At 40.4% G+C, this 19940-nt stretch overlaps 2 protein-coding genes across 4 annotated transcripts; one reads left to right on the top strand and one right to left on the bottom strand.

Annotated features, from left to right (window-relative positions):
* Window positions 1–933: 933 nt before the first annotated feature.
* TATDN3 (TatD DNase domain containing 3) lies at window positions 934–5810 on the bottom strand. Of its 3 annotated transcripts, none has more exons than XM_071739608.1 (10): window positions 5709–5810; window positions 5598–5630; window positions 5432–5505; window positions 5165–5249; window positions 4511–4573; window positions 3334–3443; window positions 2914–2969; window positions 2602–2714; window positions 1491–1571; window positions 934–1153 (listed from the first exon to the last, which is right to left on the bottom strand). In XM_071739608.1, the coding sequence occupies exons 1-10, from the start codon at window positions 5766–5768 to the stop codon at window positions 1010–1012; spliced, it is 819 nt and encodes a 272-aa protein (XP_071595709.1). In that variant the 5' UTR covers window positions 5769–5810; the 3' UTR covers window positions 934–1009. The 3 variants fall into 3 exon arrangements, with proteins under 3 accessions (XP_071595709.1, XP_071595710.1, XP_071595711.1); XM_071739609.1 differs by having other exon boundaries at window positions 1491–1568; XM_071739610.1 differs by lacking the exon at window positions 5598–5630 and having other exon boundaries at window positions 5709–5801.
* Window positions 5752–18000, top strand: NSL1 (NSL1 component of MIS12 kinetochore complex). Its single transcript, XM_071739612.1, has 6 exons — window positions 5752–6072; window positions 6318–6402; window positions 10419–10549; window positions 13086–13140; window positions 15859–15926; window positions 16448–18000. The coding sequence occupies exons 1-6, from the start codon at window positions 5767–5769 to the stop codon at window positions 16724–16726; spliced, it is 924 nt and encodes a 307-aa protein (XP_071595713.1). The 5' UTR covers window positions 5752–5766; the 3' UTR covers window positions 16727–18000.
* Window positions 18001–19940: the final 1940 nt, after the last annotated feature.

Here is a 19940-nt window from a genome sequence, read left to right as displayed (position 1 = left end):
CACTGAACTACTAAAATTTCCCCTAGGCAGACAAAGCCTCTGCTACCTTAGTGGCCCTCAGAACAACTGAATGTCATACATAACCCATCATATTCCTTGCTGGTTTACAGTAAGCAAATTTTGATCAGTATTTCACATGGGCCACATCCACACAGATGCCATGAGAGAGCACAAGGTTCGGGTTTTAGGCCCATGTATCAGAATCCATGCCAGAGGTATCTCCCAAGATCTCACAAAACTGGGCTTGTCTCCCTGTTATAATCCTTTATCTCCCGATACTGAGCAGTCAGAAAAGCAGGTCCTTAGTCTAAGACCAAATCCAGGCTTTTTCCTTTGAATATGATTCAAAAAATAACAAAAGATCTTTAAAAAATTAAAGCAACTGTTTCTCAAAATAGCCAAGATTTGAGCACCTGTTGTTACTGCATACAAGGGAAAAGGAGAGAAGGGCTCTAATTCTTTCCTCCCAGTAGTATTTTGAAAAAAAAAAACCAGAGATGCTGCTTCTGCACCATTCACAGAGCCTACTCAACATGACATACAGAGTATCTACCCAGATGGGGGGTTTTTTATGTTTCAGGAGGCAGTCCACAAGTACCAACAGGAGATTGCATATCATGAGTGGGCCCACAACCATGTGACTGTCAGTCAGCAGAGAGTAAGGAACGAGGACATTAAGCACTGCACATTAGCCATCTCCCAGACTAGGAGCAGCTGAGAAAGGCATCTGAGGAACTAAAGGGACAATTTTATGGTGCTCTTCTTCACAATGTATTCACTCAGCAACTTGAGATGCAAATAAACAACCTGTTTTCATCACATCCAAGAGATGAAAATGGTGCATACCAAAAGTTCTGAGAAATTTCCTATATTTGTCCTATGCATCTATGTAACACCATTCACTTATTGCACTTTCCAACAGCAAAACTCCACTTTAAGATGCATGTTTGTTTTATTAATTACACTGTAAATATAGTTTCTGTAATATCATATATTTCAGTTTCTCAATCTACATGGGGAGAAAGTTCCGAAGTTTGGGGAATACTTTCAGTGCATTCTGCGTGGTCACTTCTATAACTTTTTCAACTGGAATTCCTTTAATATTGGCAATATATTCTGCAGCAATGTAAATATTTTTTGGTTCATTTCTCACCTGAAAAAGAAAAACAGACCAAATTACTGGTCCCTATAGATCACAGGTGTTTCAGATTCAGTATTTTCTGACTCAATTTCAGCCATTGGGGCACGTATGCCAAAGAAATTACACGTAGCTACTTTTCTTAGATTATTTTCCCCTTTTCATTTTTTGGAATTTCTTTTCCTTTCCCAGCTTCTGGAACACCGACTTACCTCCAAATTTTCACTTGGCACCCTCTTATCCCTTGTACCAAATTCTTACACTACTTCACTCTCTTGTGCCAGTAAAAGCAACCTCTGTAAGGTGTGGGTTAGGATATGCATACATTAAAGCTCTCCCCAGTATCATTTACCTGCTTTTCAGGCCCCAGAGCAGGAGAGTCAGTTTCCAAGCACATATTTTCCAGAGGTAACATTTTCACAAGCTTCTGCTTCTTGAAGAAAATAAGACAGCTATTAAATGTTTTATGCTCTTAGACCTGTGGGGAAAAAAATATGAAGGGAGAATTTCCTCTACATTTAAAAGAAATGACAAAAGACTTTGGTGCCAATATCTGCATTTTATCAACAATTTTACAATGGAAGCAAGAATACCTGGAGCTGCTCGAGAAGTCCCTTCAAATTAGTATTATCCAGTGTTCTAAGTATCTGCAATACCCTTATCTAAACACTGAATCCATTGTTAATCATTAAATGATGTAGTTACATTGCAAAAAATTCCCTGTATGTAGAGCTGCTAATGCAATTCCAATTCGCTATTTTTCTGTCTATATCTAATATGTACAATATATAAATGTGTACCTTTTCACCATACCTGCTTTTATTCTTCAGTTCCAGTTTGCTTTCCTTTTTCCAAGCTCCTAACCTTATCCCCATCTATATCCATCCCACATGCCTCCTTGTTTGATTCATGCCTTTTCCTACCTTTCCATACCTTTTTCTGATATGCTACTTACCATCACAGAATGCTACCCCCAAAGAAAAAGTTCACTTAGTTTATGGCAGTCCAGAGAAGAAATTAAAAAAGCAGTAAGGGCTAAACCTGACCAATGCTGTCTTTAAGCAATTTAGCTGCTTCTTTCCTGGGCACACCTTGTGATAACCACAACTTTTCAAAGATCTGCAACTTAGCCAACTGTGAGTGGATTTCCTTAGCCCTTATTTCTCAGGAAATTTTGTTCAATATTTCCCCCAGAAGTCCAGCTATGGCAAAAGGCCCAGGCAGAAATTTAACCAAGGCAAAAACTTGCAATACTATCAGCAACTGAAACTTCTACTGAGAAGTGTCAGGCAACAGCAACCATACATGAGTACTGCTAGTACCACCTCAAAACATACAGAATTAAAAAAGCAAGTGTACATTTGAGCTGCACAGTGAAAACAGTCATGTTTGCCATCATGATAACTTGTCAGCTATTACCTGTAATTCCCAAGCATGGAGGAGCAAAACCCTTTAAATGTTACCTGTTCACTCCTTATAATGGAAGGAGGAATGGAGAAGAAGTATCCAGCTTTCACACCTTCCATGGCTACAGATGGCTTCCCATCAAATGCATGGAGCAACACCTTTGCAGCACCTCAGAGAAAAAAAAGCAAACCAAACCATAATCAGAGTTTACAGAAGGTCTGTGATGTCAGTTTCCAATGGGATCTTGGTCCCATAAAGCATGAACACAGAATCCCTGCAGCACACACAAACTGATGTGAGAACACGGCACAGCTGAAGAAATCCTGCTGACAAATGCCATGACAGAAAAAAATGCCTTAAACATATACCTTGGTCCTTCAAGAGATTAATGGTTGGTCTTCCAGCTGAGCGGGAATGGACATTTCTGCACATGAAGGAGAGGCCCAGCATTAGGGAATATAGCAAAATACTTGCTTAGGAAACACAAATGAACTTACAGCAGCTTGGAAAGAAAATAATTAACCTGTATTACACCCTTCATAGGAAAAAAACTTAGATGTATATATGTATAGTTTCAGTTACACTGAAGAAACAGCAACAGGAGAACACTGTATTCAAGTGCCAACAGGGAAAATTCTATAATTAAATCACAACTGACAGGACACTAATGCCAGTTCAATCCATGCAAGAAAAGCTCTGTGGGCTTTTAGTAAACACAAATCATGGGAAATACTTCTACTTGTTACAGAGATCTGGCAAATTCTCCTACTAGTATAAACAAAACTTACAAAGGTAAATCCAGTCTTCTTGCTATCTCAATCTGCTTGATCAAAACCTGTCTTTGTCCTTCCTTCTGTTCATCCGTGCTGGCAAATCTGGGAGTGAAATCTAGTCCAACCTGTAGCATAAGAAGAGAAGTGAAAAAATTTTACATACCTAACACTTGACTAAGCCATCATACCATATATAAAGGCAAAAATGCTTCAAAACTGCAAAGCATTTCAAAACATACATTCTAGAGCCCACAATTAAAATGAGCCCAGAAAGGAATCAGAAAGGAATCCATTGTCAACCATAAGCTTTTCAACCATGAATGCACTTGTGGGCAAACAGTTAACAACAAGTGCAGTTAACATTTTGATATGGAAGTGGTTTTCTGGGGTTTCATATTCTATTGAATATTGTTTCAGAGTACAACTTAAATCTAGATCTCAAATACAAGTAAAATTTCTGACCTGAACCTGTAGCTTTAGCTCTATCTTTAGCAAAAATTCCCCATTAATTCTATATGTTTTTGATCTTAGCTTGCTCAGGCAAAATTTAAAGCGCAATTAGAGCAATCAAAGTCTGTCATATACAGTACAAATAAAACACAGTAAGTTTAGCTACAAAACTCTGCCAGTAACTGCTGCTTCTGCAGCCTGTGAAATATTAGACAAAAGTCCCTCTGGTACCAATACAGAAAAGAGGCAGACTAAAGCTTTCAAGCCTCAATTAACTTATAAACAAATGAAACACATGGATACAGACAGATGAGAGCTCACAAGGAAAAAGGACAGTACAAGCCAGAAAGGCGTGCTGAAATCACAGCTTAGCCTCACTTTGTCAGGGAAGAAGGCATGAGTGATCTGGATGAGGATAACAATGGGACTTGACACTTCACTGTGCCAGAGAACAGGTCAGAAGACATTCAGGCATAGGAAAAGATAGCATAATTATACAATTCTTTGTCCTAAACCTACTATCAGAAAGGCCACCTATGTCCTAATAATGATAATGAAAGAGAAGAGGGAACTGGGCAAATCTATGAAGGAAAACACATCAAGAGAATTTCAAATCAAACTGAGCACTTGTTCAGATTGGTATCAACACTCATTGCATACACAAATCAAAATTTACTGAGGTTCTGTAATTCTGCGTTGCCAAAGCCATTGCCATTTTAACAAGTTACAGAACTCTACTTACTTCTCCAATCCCCACCAATCTATCTTTGTAGAGTTCTATAAGAGGTAATGCAGCATCCAGATCCTGCAAGGACAAATTATAGATATTAATAATTGGAGTTTCCTTCATTGTTCTTAAATTCTGTACCTTAATACTTGCTACTACTGTGTTGGGTCTTTTTGTCAGGCAGATTTTAGAAATGTGCAGGATTCCCCTTCTTTACTTTATGAGCCTTCACTTCAAGTTATCTGTCTGCATGAGCAAAAGGGGTAATTAAAACAAGGCCCATAAAAACCTGTAGACAGCTCTTGAACTTTTCCAGGCTGAGGGCAGAAATGGTTGCCTTTCACTTGCCATGCTAACAAAGGGGCATCTGCAAATGTGTGCTGCTCACTGTGAGCAAAGCACTCACTTGGGATTTTTAAAACTGTTTCTCTGCAGAGCTGTGGCCAGATGATGTCAATGAACAATTCTGCCAAAGGCCTAACATGGACAAATAGATGTGCTAAGAGACCCCAGGACTGGGTCCGCTGCGTCTTCTGTATTACAGAAATGCAAAAAAACCACGGGGGGAATCTGAAGTTAAATCAGGCAGAGCAGAGCATCCTGCCGTCTGTCCTGAGCAGTCCCAACAGCATTTTACATCTGTGCTGGTTTAATTTGCCCGCTTTTTACCTTCAAAGTAACACTGCGCTGCTCCTCTGGCGAGACCTCTTGGACTGGGTGAACCCCCAGGCACGGCAAAACAAACCCCGGGAACCTAGTCACAGAGCAGGCATCAGCAGCAAAAGAGATAACAGAAAATTCAGATTTACGGTCAAAAAGAACGGCCGGGCTGACCGGAGCAGAAGGCGGCGCGTCCCCTGTCAGCTCTCCCGCCGCCAGCCGAGGATCCCGCGGCTGGGACACGGGTGGGCCCTGAACCCCTCGCCGGCCTCGCACCTCTCCGACAGGGCCAGGACGCTCCGGAACTCCCCGGCATGCTCCGACACCACCACCAGCGCCGACACCGCCGCCTGAAGCAAACAGAAACCCCCGCTCCGCTGAGGCCGGGCCGGGCCAGGGGGGCGTGAAGGAGCGGGGAGAGGGTCGCTGCCGGCCGCCTCACCTGCTCAGCCGCCCGCACCACGTCCGCCACGTCCTGCAAGAGACGCGCACTACCTCAGCGCCGGGATCACCACCGCCGCCGCCACCACCACCACCCGCTACCGCGCCTTACCGCCTGGAAGCAGGGCGCGGCGAGGTGGCAGTGACAATCCATGGGTCCCGCAGCCGCCATGCCGCTCCCAAAGCTGAGGGGAAGGGGTGGGGAGGTGGCGGATTCCGCTTCCGGGCCGGCATTTTCCCTGCGTCCAAGGCGGGAAATGGCGGCCGGCCCAGCACAGCCCGTGTTGCCGCCGGCGGGGGAGGCGGGTGCGGGGCCTCCCCTCAGCCCGGCTGCCCCCGCTAGCAAGCAGGACCCGCGGGTGCGGTGCTGCTCCCGGCACGGTCTGGGCGAGGTGATGGCGCTCTGCGCCCCCTTCGTGCGGAGCCTGGCGGAGGGACAGCCGGGCGCAGCCGACGCCGCCGGAGACGCGTTCTGGGTGAGGCTTGGGGGGGAGCGGGGCGTAGGAAAGCGCGGTGTTGCCAGGCCTCGGCTCTGGGATGCAGCCAGGGGCCCGGCACAAAGCTGAGGCGTCCCGGGGGTGCCTGCCCTGAGCGTATCGATTTTATGTCGCCGTTTTCCCTGAGGTGGCGAACCCGCGTAGGGCGGGGAGGCAGGAGGGGCCTTTCCGTCTGGAGATGTTGCTTTCCTGAGCCTGAGGGATGGCTCTCTCGTGTATTGCAGAGCTTCGAAACGGCGGTGCGGGAGAACGTTACCATCAATGGGGAGCCCTGGGAGGAGACTTGGGGCGACTCGGAGTCGCGGAGCGGTATGCGCTGGTTTCCATTCGTTTCCTGCTTGGGGAGTTTTGGTTGGTTTCTGCATATGCTCTTTGGAATTGGGCAGGGTTTTTTTCCCCAGCTGTCTGCTGCAATAGGGATGCTCACGGAGCGGATAAGGTCAAACTCCATTTCAGATGTGCCTGTGTGAAAAGTGCTGCACTGCAGGAGCACAGTTCTTGCAGAGCAGCATTCACAAAGGAGTAAAAGGATAGCCAAGGCACGTAGGGATCTGCATGCAAGAGAAAAGTGAAGGAGAAAGTGCTTTGTCTGAAGTACCATTGCTGTATTTGACACTTCTTTCAAGATCCTTGTAGATCTTGAGGCACAAGTTCCAGCTGTGACTAGTATGGTTCCTGCCTGTCCTAAAGGATCTGCTTTTCACTACTGGGTGAGAGTAGCTTAGAGAGAGAGATTAGTGTATCCAATAAAATAAAATAAAGGTCTAACTGAATTTAATGGCAGCTGTCTTGCCAGAAAGACTACAGCAAACTTTTAAAGTCAGTATTACAAAGTTAGATATTTCATTTTGGATGTTAGGAAATAGTGTGTTCTATTTAGTTGGTTTCTTTTATCAAAATAAAGGAAGTATTCAAAATTTAATGGAATAGGATAAGTTGAAGTATTTTTAAAACTAGAACACTGCAACAGGATCCATATTTAGGAGGCTTCACGACTTCTCTGGGCAGTCATCTTCTGTGTTTGACCGATGTGTTTGTGATCATTTTCATCCTTGTGTCCTGCTGGAATTTCCTTTGCTGCAGCATACCTGCTGTCTCTCATCCTCTTGCTGCACACCTCTGAGAAAAGCCTGTTTTTGTCCTCTCTGAAACCACCTTTTAGGTAGCTGAGTGTAGCAGTTAAATTTCCCCTTAGCCTTCTCCAGGCTGAACAAACCCAGCTCCCTTAGCTGCTTCTCACACATCACGTACACACACATCATGTGGATGCCAACCCCTCAGTGTTCTTCCATTGGAATTGCTCCAGTATTCAATGACACAGTGTTCCAGAGCATACAAACTAGGATAGGTGTTATGGTCCAGGTACATGAGAATCCTGGCTGGATCTTTCAGCTCAGAGGGTAGTGTTTAATGGTTCTTATTTTTGCCTCAGGGCTGACTGCAGCCTGAGTTCCTCAGGTGTCTTTATCCATGTATCCATGTATGTCTTTATCCAATGTCGGTATCCATGACTGAGGAGGTGATGGAAGGTGCCTTCACCCAAATGACAGCTGACATCAGCCAAACTGACATGCAGTGAATATGCTGAAGGGCAGGCCTGTTCAGGGGAATGTACACGGGCTAGAGAAACACATCTCTAGGAATCTCATTAAATTCAACAAGCAAAGCTCTGAATCTGGGACGGGGTAACTTCCTGCAGTGCTGCAGTATGAAAAGGACGTGGGGGTCCTCAGAGCTAACCCTGAGCCAGCCTAGTGTACTTTGTTAACACGAGTGTAGTCACTAGATTCAAGCAAGTGATTATTTGCCTTTACACTGTACTTACTAAAGCACACCTGGAGTAGTGCACTCATTTTTGGACTCCCCATTGTAGGGAAATTGTTATTAAACTTAAGATGGACTGAGTTCATCAGAGTCTGCCAACGTGACCAAGGGACTGGAGCACTTGCCCTGGGAGTTGAGACTGAAGGCAGTGGGCTTCATTAGCCCAGAGAAGACAAGCCAGCCTTCCAGTAACCATGAGGAGGTTACTGAGAATATGGAGCCAGGCTATTTATTGAGGTGCATGGAGGCAAGAGTCATAAATTAGCAGAAGACTTTCTGTCTTGATGTAAGGAAGTAATGAGACTCTACTAGGATAACTGAGGATTGGAAAAGGTTACCCAGAGAGCTTGTTTAGTCTGCAGCACTGGAGGTTTCCAGAACAACTGGATGAAAAGTCCTGAGTAACCTTGTATGAACTGGGTGCTAACTCTGCTCTGAGCAGAATCTTGAGTCAGAAGAAACCTCCTGAAGGTCCCTCCAACCTGAGTAATCTTGTGTTGGGGACACTGGCCAAAATCTGTTCCTGTCAAGAGACCCAAGTGGTATGTCTGCTGCTGCTATTTAATATACAAATAAAGTAAATGTTCAAAATTATTACTAAATAATAATAATAACAACTTTATATGTTATATATAGTACGTTTATAATTATTGTCTTCGGAATAATAGTGGTGGACATTCTTGGTAATCTGGTGTAATTTTGGTACAAATAGTTTTTTTCTCTGTGTTAGCATTAGATATTCTTTTCCTGCAACTTCATGCTTTTTACAGTTGCACAAAGCTGAAAATACAGAAATGTTGAACTGGCTGTGGAAAAATAGCTCCTCAAACTGTTTCTTGGTCAGGAAGCCTCTGTATTTTTAGCTCTAGAATAATAAAATTCCCAAATCCTTTGATTACAAGGTAAAAAATTGACTGATCTTACCACGCAAAATACTGAACTGATTTGGGCTCTCTTAACTAAATTCAAACTTGCTCAAAAATTCTTAACAGGAAAACTGTCCAGATGGATTTTATTTTATTTTATATTAGCTTGTGTCTGTACAAGTCTAACTTTATGCCAGCTGAGATGCTGTCATCTTCCTGCAGCTGGCATAAAGCAGGTGTAAGGGCTCTGTTGTGCTTTTTAATTTGACATAAATTTATTTGTGCCTATCTGTGATGCAGTTTGAGTCACCATGTGATCTGGCATTTTGTGCCTTCAGTATTTACATAGACCAGTGGCTCAAATCTTTTATCTATACCTAAATGATTTCATGGTGAACCTAAAACAAATAAACAAAACAAACCCACACACTCTTTAAAACCTTGAATCTGCCTGAGGTTTACTGTGTCCTGATTCTGCACAGTGTGACCAAGAGAGGGTGCTCAAAATCCATTCTTTACCACTAGGTTGAAAATACTGCGTGGCTTGCAAGTTGTGCTCAACGTTTTGGTGGGAACAGTGAATTTAAATGCCAAGGAGTTTGCAAAATTAGATAAAAAAATAAAAAAGCAAAACTAGTGTCAATGTTTCAAGTTTCCACTGGGGACGAAAATTACAGGTGTGTGCAGATGCATGAATATAGAAGTGTGCCTACTTCTCTACAACCAAGGTTTAATATTGGCTGGTTAATTCTGTTTTCTTCTATAATTCTTTTGTAGTTTGTAATGATCCCATGGTGTCAGGAAAGTGAAGGCATATACTTTTCTAAATTTTGAAACCAATTTTAAAATACTATCTTAAACTTTTAAAATAGTGAACTTTAATTGCAGTCTAGGAGAAGCTAAGTACTTGTAGAAGGGTAGCAGTCAGCACTTCAGTCAAAAACTGCAAATATGTTCTAGGTGTTTAGTCTAATCTTAGGACTGGAAAAGCAAGGTATAAAAGCTCCTACCACATACAGTCTGTTGAGCCTCAGATGCTGAAAGCAGACATGTAGACATGTTTTGGTTTTGTTGCTTGAGTTTTGGGTTTTTTTGGAAACTCCTTATGACTAAGTAATTCCAGATACTGTCCAGGAACTGGGTTTCATATTGTCATATTAAACTGCTTATTTGTGCTCTGTGATATAAAGTCAGTTATGCTTCAAATTACAGTTTGTACAGTTATCACTTAATGCTTGTAAATTGCACAGATAAACCAATTTTCTAGCTCCATCTTGCATTGCTTTTCTTCAGTTGAAAAACCAGTTATCTCAAAAGACAGCAATTTCTTTGTGAGACTTCTTTCATCGTTTCAGAGTTCATAGAGAAATAAGTTTCTTATTTTTCTCCCCAGATAGTTCTACATCTCCCCCCACTCCCCAGCACATTTACTTCAAAAGTATCTGGCCAACATGCAGTTGTGCTCCAATTTCTGTATTGCCTTAACAAGGAGATCCATGTATTTGGCTCTTTGATGGTTGTCCATGGTTTCTTATTTCAGATCTAAAGTAGTTGTTTCCTTGTAACTTTGTCTCAAATGAAAAAACAAACATAGGTGAGTTTCTACAATAACTTTTATGTGTTTCTCATTTTTAGGTTCCAACATGAGAATTCTTGAAGATCAATGTGATGACCTAATAGTAGAGACAGCAACAAAGCGTAAGCAGTGGCCTAAGAAGATACTGGTGCATGCTATCCAAGCCATGAAAGCAGAGCAAGAGATGTTGGTGAGTAACCTAAGATTTTTAGAAAATCTTTTTCTAAAGGTTTCTAAAGATTTTCCAAGATATTTTTCTTGTGTATTATACCTGCTGACTGTAAACCTGAAGAAAGAAATCATTCAATATTGACTTTTAAAATCCTGTAGTTGCTTTTTATTCTTTGCCATGTAATGAAATTGTTTCTTTGCATTCATTTGTTCTTCAATAAAATGAGTAAATTGGGCCTGTGGCACAGTCCAGCAGGTTACCCAAGCAGGATGCTTCAGCATGGTGACTCATGGTTTACAAGGCAGTGTACACCTATTTATCAAGATCCAAGTTCCTGAAATCCTTGGCTGAAGGCTAGCTGAAATACCAAATGTTGTGATACATACAGATAGATATTATCATGTGCAGTATAGGACTGTTTAAAAGATGTCTGTGTTTTCCTAAGCACTTCTGTTGAGCCAGTAACAACATTGAGTAAGTACTTTGGTAAAGAAAGAAAAAGGTCATGTGAGTTAATGAATAGTTGCTTTAATTTCTCTGTTCTTTTTTTACATTGAGTGTGAAGTAATTACTGGCATTAAAGAGCCCAGTCATGTCCTCAGTTGCTAAACTTCTTTCCTGCAGTTACGTTAGGCCTGGCTTTTGCTTACTTGGTAACAAATTAGCAAGTCAGTTTCCTTTGGAAAAAAAGGACAAGAGATACAAATGGAAATACAGGAAATTCCATTTAGCCATTAAAAAAAGAACTTTGAGGGTGGTCAAACACTGGCACAGGTTGACCAGGAAGACTGTGGAGTCTCCATTCTTGAAAATACTTAGAGGTATTCAAAACCTCATTGGATGAGCCCTGCTCTAGTTGGCCCTGCCTTCAATAGAGGGTTGGGCTAGGCTGTATTTAGAGGCCCATCCCACCTTCAGCTCCTCTATGATTCTATTGTAAATAAAACTGGGATTGTTTTTAAATTATTTTTTTTTAGAATTTTGGAACCTGCATTGCATTTCTGAGGACTAAAGTCAACAAAAGTAACTCTCTAGGTTAGTCAGGCATAGAGTGTTTACAGTAAGTAAAAGTGCATGTGTATATATTTGCTCCAAGCCTTAGGTATTTTCCAACATGTGTTGCCTTTTGTGCTCTCTCTTTACATATCTAGTATGTAAAACAAACAAAAACCCCTTAAACTAAACTAAAATATGCTACTGCATAACACCAAGATTTAACAAGACCTTTTAATCTTTCTGCTAAAGGAAAACCATGTTGTATTTGAGTCCCAAAGTGGGTTAGAATGCCTCTCATGCTACCTTGTTTCTATTTCTCTTCAAATCTTGTACCACCACAACTAGTTATTATTTATTTAAAAGTGTCTGCAAAATATAGAAGGGGTTTAGGTTAGCTCTGTAAATTAAGTGGCTTTTTTTCCCCTCAGCTACTTCTGCAAATGTGCTAGTGGTTTTTCTACTTTTGGTTGAGAATTTTTTATGTTTTTAGAATTTTTTTGACCCCAGCTACTCCTGTGATGCATGTTTTCTGAGGCATAAAGAGCAGCAGTGCAGACATGGTATTTAACTGCAGCTTATCTGGAGGGAGGTGCATATTTATTGTGGTGCTCTCCCTATAATAGCCAAAGCAAGAGATCAGCCTGTCGGGTTTCAGTCATGTTTGAGGATAATGGAAACAATGTTTGCTCTTCTAGTTGGGGCTGTTACTGTAAACTTGCTAGGAAGATGTGTGAGCTGTGAAAAATTTGCTGTAGTAGAACTATAGGGGGGGAATAATTAACCTTCCTTTTACTTGCTTTTGGTTGAAGAAGGCTGAGGGACAGCTCCTGAAGTGGAGAAAAGTACTGATTTGCAGATGATATAAATTGTATTCCCATGTCTTTGTTTCCTTCTTCCCTGGAAGTTGCTTCTAATTCCACCTTGACTAATTTGATCTAATTCCTTGATCTAATTCCTATGACTAAATATTACTTGTATTCATTATGTATTGTTAGTTAACTTAATGTCACAGGTAACAGATGCCAAGTCAGAGGACTCAGTAAGATCAAAAAAAGACAAGAGAGCCTTGTTTGTGAAGAAGAGTGTTCTTACTTATGCAGAAGTAGTCACAAATGTCATTTAATAGCTTTCTTTTTCTTAGCTTTTTGTGTTAATGTACCCTTTGTTTAAGTTTGCTTCCCTGTGAAAGCTCACAGGTTTTGTGAATGGCTTCTTAGAAGTCAGAATATCTTTCTCCTCAGTTGTACAGCAAGTGGCAATGCTTCTTCCAAAATGCCTGGATTTCAGTTTAGTTCTCAAGCTCTAATAATTACAATTCTGCAAATTAAAGCAGATTTTAGAGACGTGTTTACAGTGAACTTAACCGTGTTAACCACAACACTATTTCCAGTGGCTGAGTATCTATAAACTGTCTCTCTAATACATTGCTTATCTAAATAATTTCACCACCATTTCATTTGTATTAGTCTTTCTCCACTGTTCTGACTGCTATGTGTATAACAGATACCTGTTAAGCCAGAAAACTACTAAGAATTTTTTGGTTTTTTTGAATATGCAGAAGCTGTATCATCCTGTCATAACACCTGAAGAAATAAGGTCACAGCCTTCTCAAGGTAAGGATTTCATGGGGAGGGCAGTTGTACTGAGGAAACTTGTTTAAAATTATTGACTGTTTAAATAATTAAATAAAATAGCCACAAGTTTGTCATTACTGAATGTATTGCTCCATCAATTTATTGTCTCCATTTTTCTCCTTCTAAGTGCTGTCTGTTGTTTGTCACTGCACATAAAGGCAAAAGTTGTCTGCTCTCTGGGTATTGGGTAGAAGTTGTCACAGATGTACCTTTCCTAAGTTATCTTACCTCTTTCTTTCACCACTGGTGGAGGCCAGAAGGGGAACTAGATGGATCACTGAAATATATTTTGACCATTCTAGTGTTTCTTTTACATGAATACTAGAAATGCTTCAGTCTCTGTTCCTAATCAGTCACTTTCTTCAGGGAATTGAAAACAGTTGAGTTGTACTTGGTGATGACAATGTTGACTCCTAACTGCAAAGTAGGCAGCAAATTTTGTCTTTCCTCTGTTATTAGTAAAGTTTGGTGAAGAAACAAAGTTGAAAACAGCTCATAATTTTCCCACATTCTTTTGAAAGGTTATTCCTTACACCAACTCCTTGGAACAAACTGGTGTATTTTGCAGTTGATGGTTAGGATGTGCTTTATTGAGGCTGGCCTTAAGAAATTGAAAGATCTGCCTTGCCTGTTCTTAAACATTGAAAAATGACAGAATTTCTGTGTTCTCCATTGAAAACTGTGATTCCAGAATCCTGTGGATTACTGCACATAATGTAAATCTGGTGTAATAAGCAGTGGTGTTAAAATTTTGGAAGCTGAGCTTAACCTTTCATTTCTCACCCTTCTGGTCTGCCTTCACTCGAGGCACCATTTCCTCTTTGTAACCAGGGGACATTGCTTCCAGAAATGCCAGTCTGTGCAGCAAAGCAGCTAACAGGAGCAGGAAAGTGGCACTTCATATCTGGCTTTCTTTTGGCTACTAGTGTCCAGATATCTGTTTTTCTGCATCTTGCAAGTTAGTAACAGCTTGCACTAAGGGATTGCCTTTGTAGTTTAGGAAACATCTAACTCCTAGCCAAGATAGCATAGAGTTTGTGCTGAATTTTAGTGTTATGTAGTCTTTGGGAAGTCTATGTGTCCCAGTTTAGCAAGTACAGTGGCCAGAAACTAAAATGTTTAGATTACTCAATACCTTTCATTTCCTTTTTTCATTTCCCTATGTTTTGGAAAGCCTTTAACACTGAGGAATGTAGTGCTGTCCATGTGAAGCTAAACTCCTGCAGGCAAATTTCATTATAACTGTGTGTCAGCTGTCCTTTATAACAGGAATAATCTAAGTATTAATTTTTACTTGACTTTTTCCTTGCCATTTGATAGGATAGCTAGTCTTCTAGTCCCACTAGTGTACTGAGAGGTTGCTTCATTATGGGCACATCCTTCTTTTAGCAAATGCCCATTCATAGGCCTCTGTGGTGTGCTTAAAGATGCTGCTGTTGGACTGGTTTTGCTTTGAAACTCTGGATGATTTTGCATTTCAGTGTCCATGTCCATGCAAGGTTTATGCATTCCTGAGCCATGTCTGAGGAGCACACTGGGTATGCTGACCATCTAACAAAGCACCCTCTCTTGCTGCTTACTTTGTTTCAGTGGGGGATCACTGTCACCCTGCTCTAGAATACAGTGATTGACTTCAGTTGTCTTCACTAGCACTGAGGAGATTGACTGAAAAGCACAATGCTGTGTTTAACCTGTTTGTAGCTGTGAAAGGGTTTAGGGCTTTGTGCACCTTGTAGCCTGCTGCAGCCTCGGGTGAAACCCTGCAGAAAAATAGTAGTAGTGGAGATGAGGCTCCCTAGTTCCCAGGAGCATACTTGCTTTTCTGCAGATTTTAAGCCTTCATTAATGGCATAGCATTGCAGACAGAATAATGGTGGAGAACATGCAGAACAGTTTTTTAGTAACTTGAAGGGTTTAATTTTGAGGAAAGCGTTATGATTGTCTTTTTAAATCAATAATCAAAAACATGCTGTGGTGATGATCTTGCTACTGCAATCAAATATATGCCATTTTCTCCAAGTATTCTACACCTGCTGTTTGTTTCAGTATTCCTGAAAGCTTCTTTTTCTTTTTTTTTTTAAATTTTTTTATTAACCCAGCAGAATTAATGCAGTTTATGGTTACACCTGGTTCTTTTTTACTCATGGTGTTAATGTTTAGTAAGTTAAGCCAGAAGAAAAATGTAGTTCTTATTGTAAAAGCTGACTGAATGCTACCAAGCTGGAGCAGTAGGATTCTACTTTTTCATCTCCTTAAAGTGGGTTTCCTTCATCTTAATTTTTTCCAGTTGTGTTTATTCTCCTTTTGTGCATTTTTATTAAATGAAATAGGAGCTTGAAAAATGTAGAAACAGGTACTTTTTTTTTCACTTTATAACTGTTCTTTTCCTTTATGTAAAATACTGTCTTTGTGTCTTATGTTTTGTATAAACTGTAGGTTTTCTAGTGAAGAATTTTGTGGCTTGCTGTAGTTGAGACTTACAGACACACCTTCATTTTGAGCAGTTAAGAGAAGTAGCAGTAAGATGAAACACTTAAACTGTAATTCCTAACACTGTAACTAGAGAGATGTGTTGTAGGTTTAATTTTGGTACAGGAACTCTGCTGCTTTTCTGTCTGATTTCTAGGAAGTTTACAGCAAGTAATGGGAGGAGGGAATTATGTTTCTTAAGTTTATTCAGGCTCTGTTTTTCTGTAGATGCTTACATTGCAAATCTGAAGCAGGTGACAGAGATGGCATCCAAGCAGATCAGTGGAGCAATGAAGGTGAGATCTCTGTGTACTCCAAGAGGAGATATTATTTTCTTTTCTTCATCTGACAATAAGTCACGAAACACAAGTTCTAACTCATCTTGGTTATAGTTTTATATAAAAAAGCCTGCGTATATACTTTGGAAGCAAATACATCTTTAAGCTTGGGCTGCTGAAGTTCTATCTAAAGTATTCCCCCTCAGATGGTAGGAGGGTAGACTACCCTGTGGCTGTAGGAGATATTTTTTACAGGGATTTTAGACTCTGCAGCAGCTAAAAAATAAAACAGCTTCTGAAGACCAGTAGGGCTTCATATAGAATGTGACATTTATTACTTTATTACCATCTTAGACATGAACTGTAGCGTTCATGTGATATTTATTCAGCTTAGAGATGTAAAGAAGAGTTAAACACTGCATACCTCTGCAGACAGACCCTGAAGCTTTTGTGCCTGTCAGAATATAATTAACATAATTCATTCATTGTAGTCATTACTTTTCCCATATAACCTGAGATACTTGTGTTTGTTTTTGCAGTCTCTCCCAGTGCTAATAGAAAGAGCAGAAGGTTTTTCCCAAGCACTGACCTGGCAGCCAACCTTGGAACTCTGCAAACTGCGGCAAGAAGTCTTTGCTGGTTGCAAGGCAAAGGAGGAAGATAATGTGCAGAACTTCATATCACCAGGAGAAGTCACACCAACAGACACTGATAACAGCAGAAAATCTTGTGTTTTGCTAAAAAGAAAAAAACCTGTAGATCTATCAGAAAGAAGGCGCTACCCGCTTCGACGGAGGAGAATTACACTCAGCACATGAATTTCTCATTTAGTATTTTCCGACTGGAAATTCAGCAGGACTCTTGTTCAGGGTGCTCAGTCTTTTTTCTTAAACCTTCATCTCCCCTCTTTATTCAGTACCATACATGAGAACGTCCTTAATTATTTAGTCTTTGATACTTTAAATGTTTCTGGTTTTGCTATTACACTGATAAGATATGAAAGCCTGTTACATACAGCAGTAGGATCTGGTAGCCAACAAGCGTATTTAATGATTAACTCTCATTTTTTGCTATTTTATTAAAGCACTTCCCTTGAGACCTCATGAATTGTGCACATGCTTTATGTATGTGGGCAGTTTTATAGTAAACTACTAAGTGCTCATTTACATTAAGCATGCCTCTAAAGAGTTTGGAGAATGTCTAGTTCTCCCAATGCACCTTTGTTTATTACTGAGATGGGTGGCTGGTTTTTTTTAACAACTTCACCCTTGAGCATAGTATTTTTTTAATAAGCAGTAAAAAAATTCATACTAGAGCATATTGGAAATACCAGATTTGATACAATATTGCAGTTCTTAGAAAATTGTCACACAAATTTGACTTTGGTCCCTGCTATTCCACAGGTCAGCTGTGCTCATTTATAGTAATATTTTTAAACCCACATATTTAATAATTGCATGTATTTACTTTCAGTGTGCTGTTGTGAACAAGGATTCAACCAGCCACATCTTACCATCTGATATTTCATGTTTCATAGTTTCATATAATTATGCTGTCTGGGAGTTCCTGGACAATATATCTGCACATTACAGGATCTTTACTTCTGTTATGTTTTCATTTGTTATGTTTGACTAAACTTTAAAGATCAGTATAGGCTACCAGAAAACAGTAGAATCAGCTTACTTTTTTTTTGCCTTTACAAATTAGTACCTAGATGACTGCACAGTAGTACAAAAAGAAACATTGTGCCTTGACTGTTCTTACCTCTTTCAGGGTTAGGATTGCATGTGCTTGCAGTCATTACTCCTGTCTAATATGTAAGGTATTTCACAGTAAATGGAGTAGTTTTTAGAAGCTCTATTATAGAACTGTGCTGTGATAAGAAGATAGGTCCAACAATGTCTAGGAGACTAAAAATTTTCAAGGAAACAGATTTTAGCATCATTTCTTTGGCAAAGGTGAGCGTCTGTACTGAGACTTAATGTATTTAATCATATGTAAATATTTGTTTCCCATCACTCTTGTATATACAGATGTGTGTTTTTATACAAAGTAAACTAAATGAATTAAAAAAGATCAAAGTTTCAGATAATGCCAGTTCTAATCCTGGAATAGATAGTGACTGAACAGTGAGTATACTTCAGAAGACATCTGTGTTATATTTTGGCTGGAGTAGCTGAAGTAGTTCCCTTTACTTTTGTCTTTGAACTCACAACTGTTACTGATCTCCGGGCTACAAAGCATCTCATGGAAGAGAGAACAGGATATGAGAGGGGCTGGAGCTGTGAAACTGTGGAAGCTGTGACTGGGGTGGCTTTTCACACAGCAACTTGCTATTCTAGCTGCTTTGAGTATACTTGGTCTGTATTGGGTTGATAATCCCCATCATGGCTTTCTTTGCAGAGGTCCACAGATACTCTTTAATCTCACTGTTCTTAGACTAAAATAAGCTCTGCTAGTTGGCTACTATTTATTGTGTGTTAATAGGAAGATACCCTGCTATGCTTTGTCAATAATGATAGGCATGTACAGAAAATAGGTAGGAGTAGGCACCTCTCTGAAGAAGTGCCATCCAAAATGGGCAGTTTAGAACAAATGCCTTAAGAAATAAGGAGGGAGATAACCGAGGATTAATACTTAGTAAGAAGATTAATTACTTCACCCTACTGTGTAGGTTAGTGTTAAGAGATTGCAGGATATTCAGTCTGTGGGATTTGAAGGAAGAGGGAGTGGATGCCGTGTGCTAGAGCAGTCTGGCCTTGTACCATTACCCTTGTTTAAACAGCAGCAGGGTAGAAAAATTTAAATGTATCTGGGAACACTGGGCAAATAGTGTAAAAAAGGATAAAGAAGACAAAAAAGATTTCAAGTGCAGCACATAAACTGAATTTACAAATCTCTTTTGGCCAAGCAGCAATGGAAAGTGTCAGAGGACTTCTCTTTAAATGCAAGTCCTCTGATGAACTAAAATCAACATTTGAATACTCAGGTTTTTCTCAAATTATTAAAAATATCTACAGCAAGTCAGATCTGCAACTACCTGTGCCTGGGATCTTTCCTTCCCACAGGCAGAAATATATCCAGCACTTCATTTTTCCTATTCCTGTAGCATTTCACCTATCACTTAACTTTTCATATGGATCTACAGTGTTGTGCAAGACAATTGTCTTATCAGGCTTCTACTGAAATGTCACAACATCCAAGCTTCTTATTTTTAACTTGGAGCGAGTTGGTATTGCATCAATGTCTGGTAGTTTTTCTTTATATAGCCTTTGAATTTTGTAAGACAGCTCAACAGTGATGGATGCTTGGGAACACTGCAAACCAAGTTTGACTGGTTTTGCTTTTTGGGGTGAGATGGAACACCGCACTGTTTGTGAGTGTGTACTGTCAGCAGTGTGCTTGTTGCTCATGAGGGTGGGCCACCCCTACCCAAGAAAACCTTGTAAATTGAAGGAGTATTCACACACCCTTCTGCAGTGTGCAGTTCTGAATAATTGCAAACAGCACATGAGGAAGCTTCTCTTTCAGAAATCTTCATGACACCGAGGTCTGTTTGGAAGCTTGGGCATGCTAGCACTCTGCAGCATGGGTCAGATGTGTACAGTTCTTCAGAAGAGCCACACTGCTAAGCTTTATTCAACTCTGTGTGTGTGTGGGCTGCTTCAGTGCAGACAAGAATTGCTGATAAACTGCTATTATAAAATGTAAACTCAACTGACTAGATAGCTTTCTGAGCTTGTTTTCTCTCTTGCATAGAAATGCTCTGCCTTTTCTGCTGCGTTACCTGGAATTACTGTGTAGGTGTGTAGGCTTTTCTACAGATGTACTAGAGATAGCTTTAATACTAAGCAGAAACTTGTTCCCACAAGCAAATTTTTATTTCATTTCCTTAGCCATTTTGAACAAGAGCAGACAATTCAGGCTCAAGGGGACTGTCCCATTGCTTGTCCCATACTTGTGGGATCCTGGAAACTTCTCTCCAGCTGCCCGGAGTTGCTCAATGAATCAGGTATTTATTCAGTACTGATA

Source organism: Heliangelus exortis, chromosome 3 (genome assembly GCF_036169615.1).
Source record: "Heliangelus exortis chromosome 3, bHelExo1.hap1, whole genome shotgun sequence".
Lineage (NCBI taxonomy): Eukaryota > Metazoa > Chordata > Aves > Apodiformes > Trochilidae > Heliangelus > Heliangelus exortis.
Note: the sequence above shows the minus strand (reverse complement) of the source record. Positions and strands in the feature narration are given on the sequence as shown.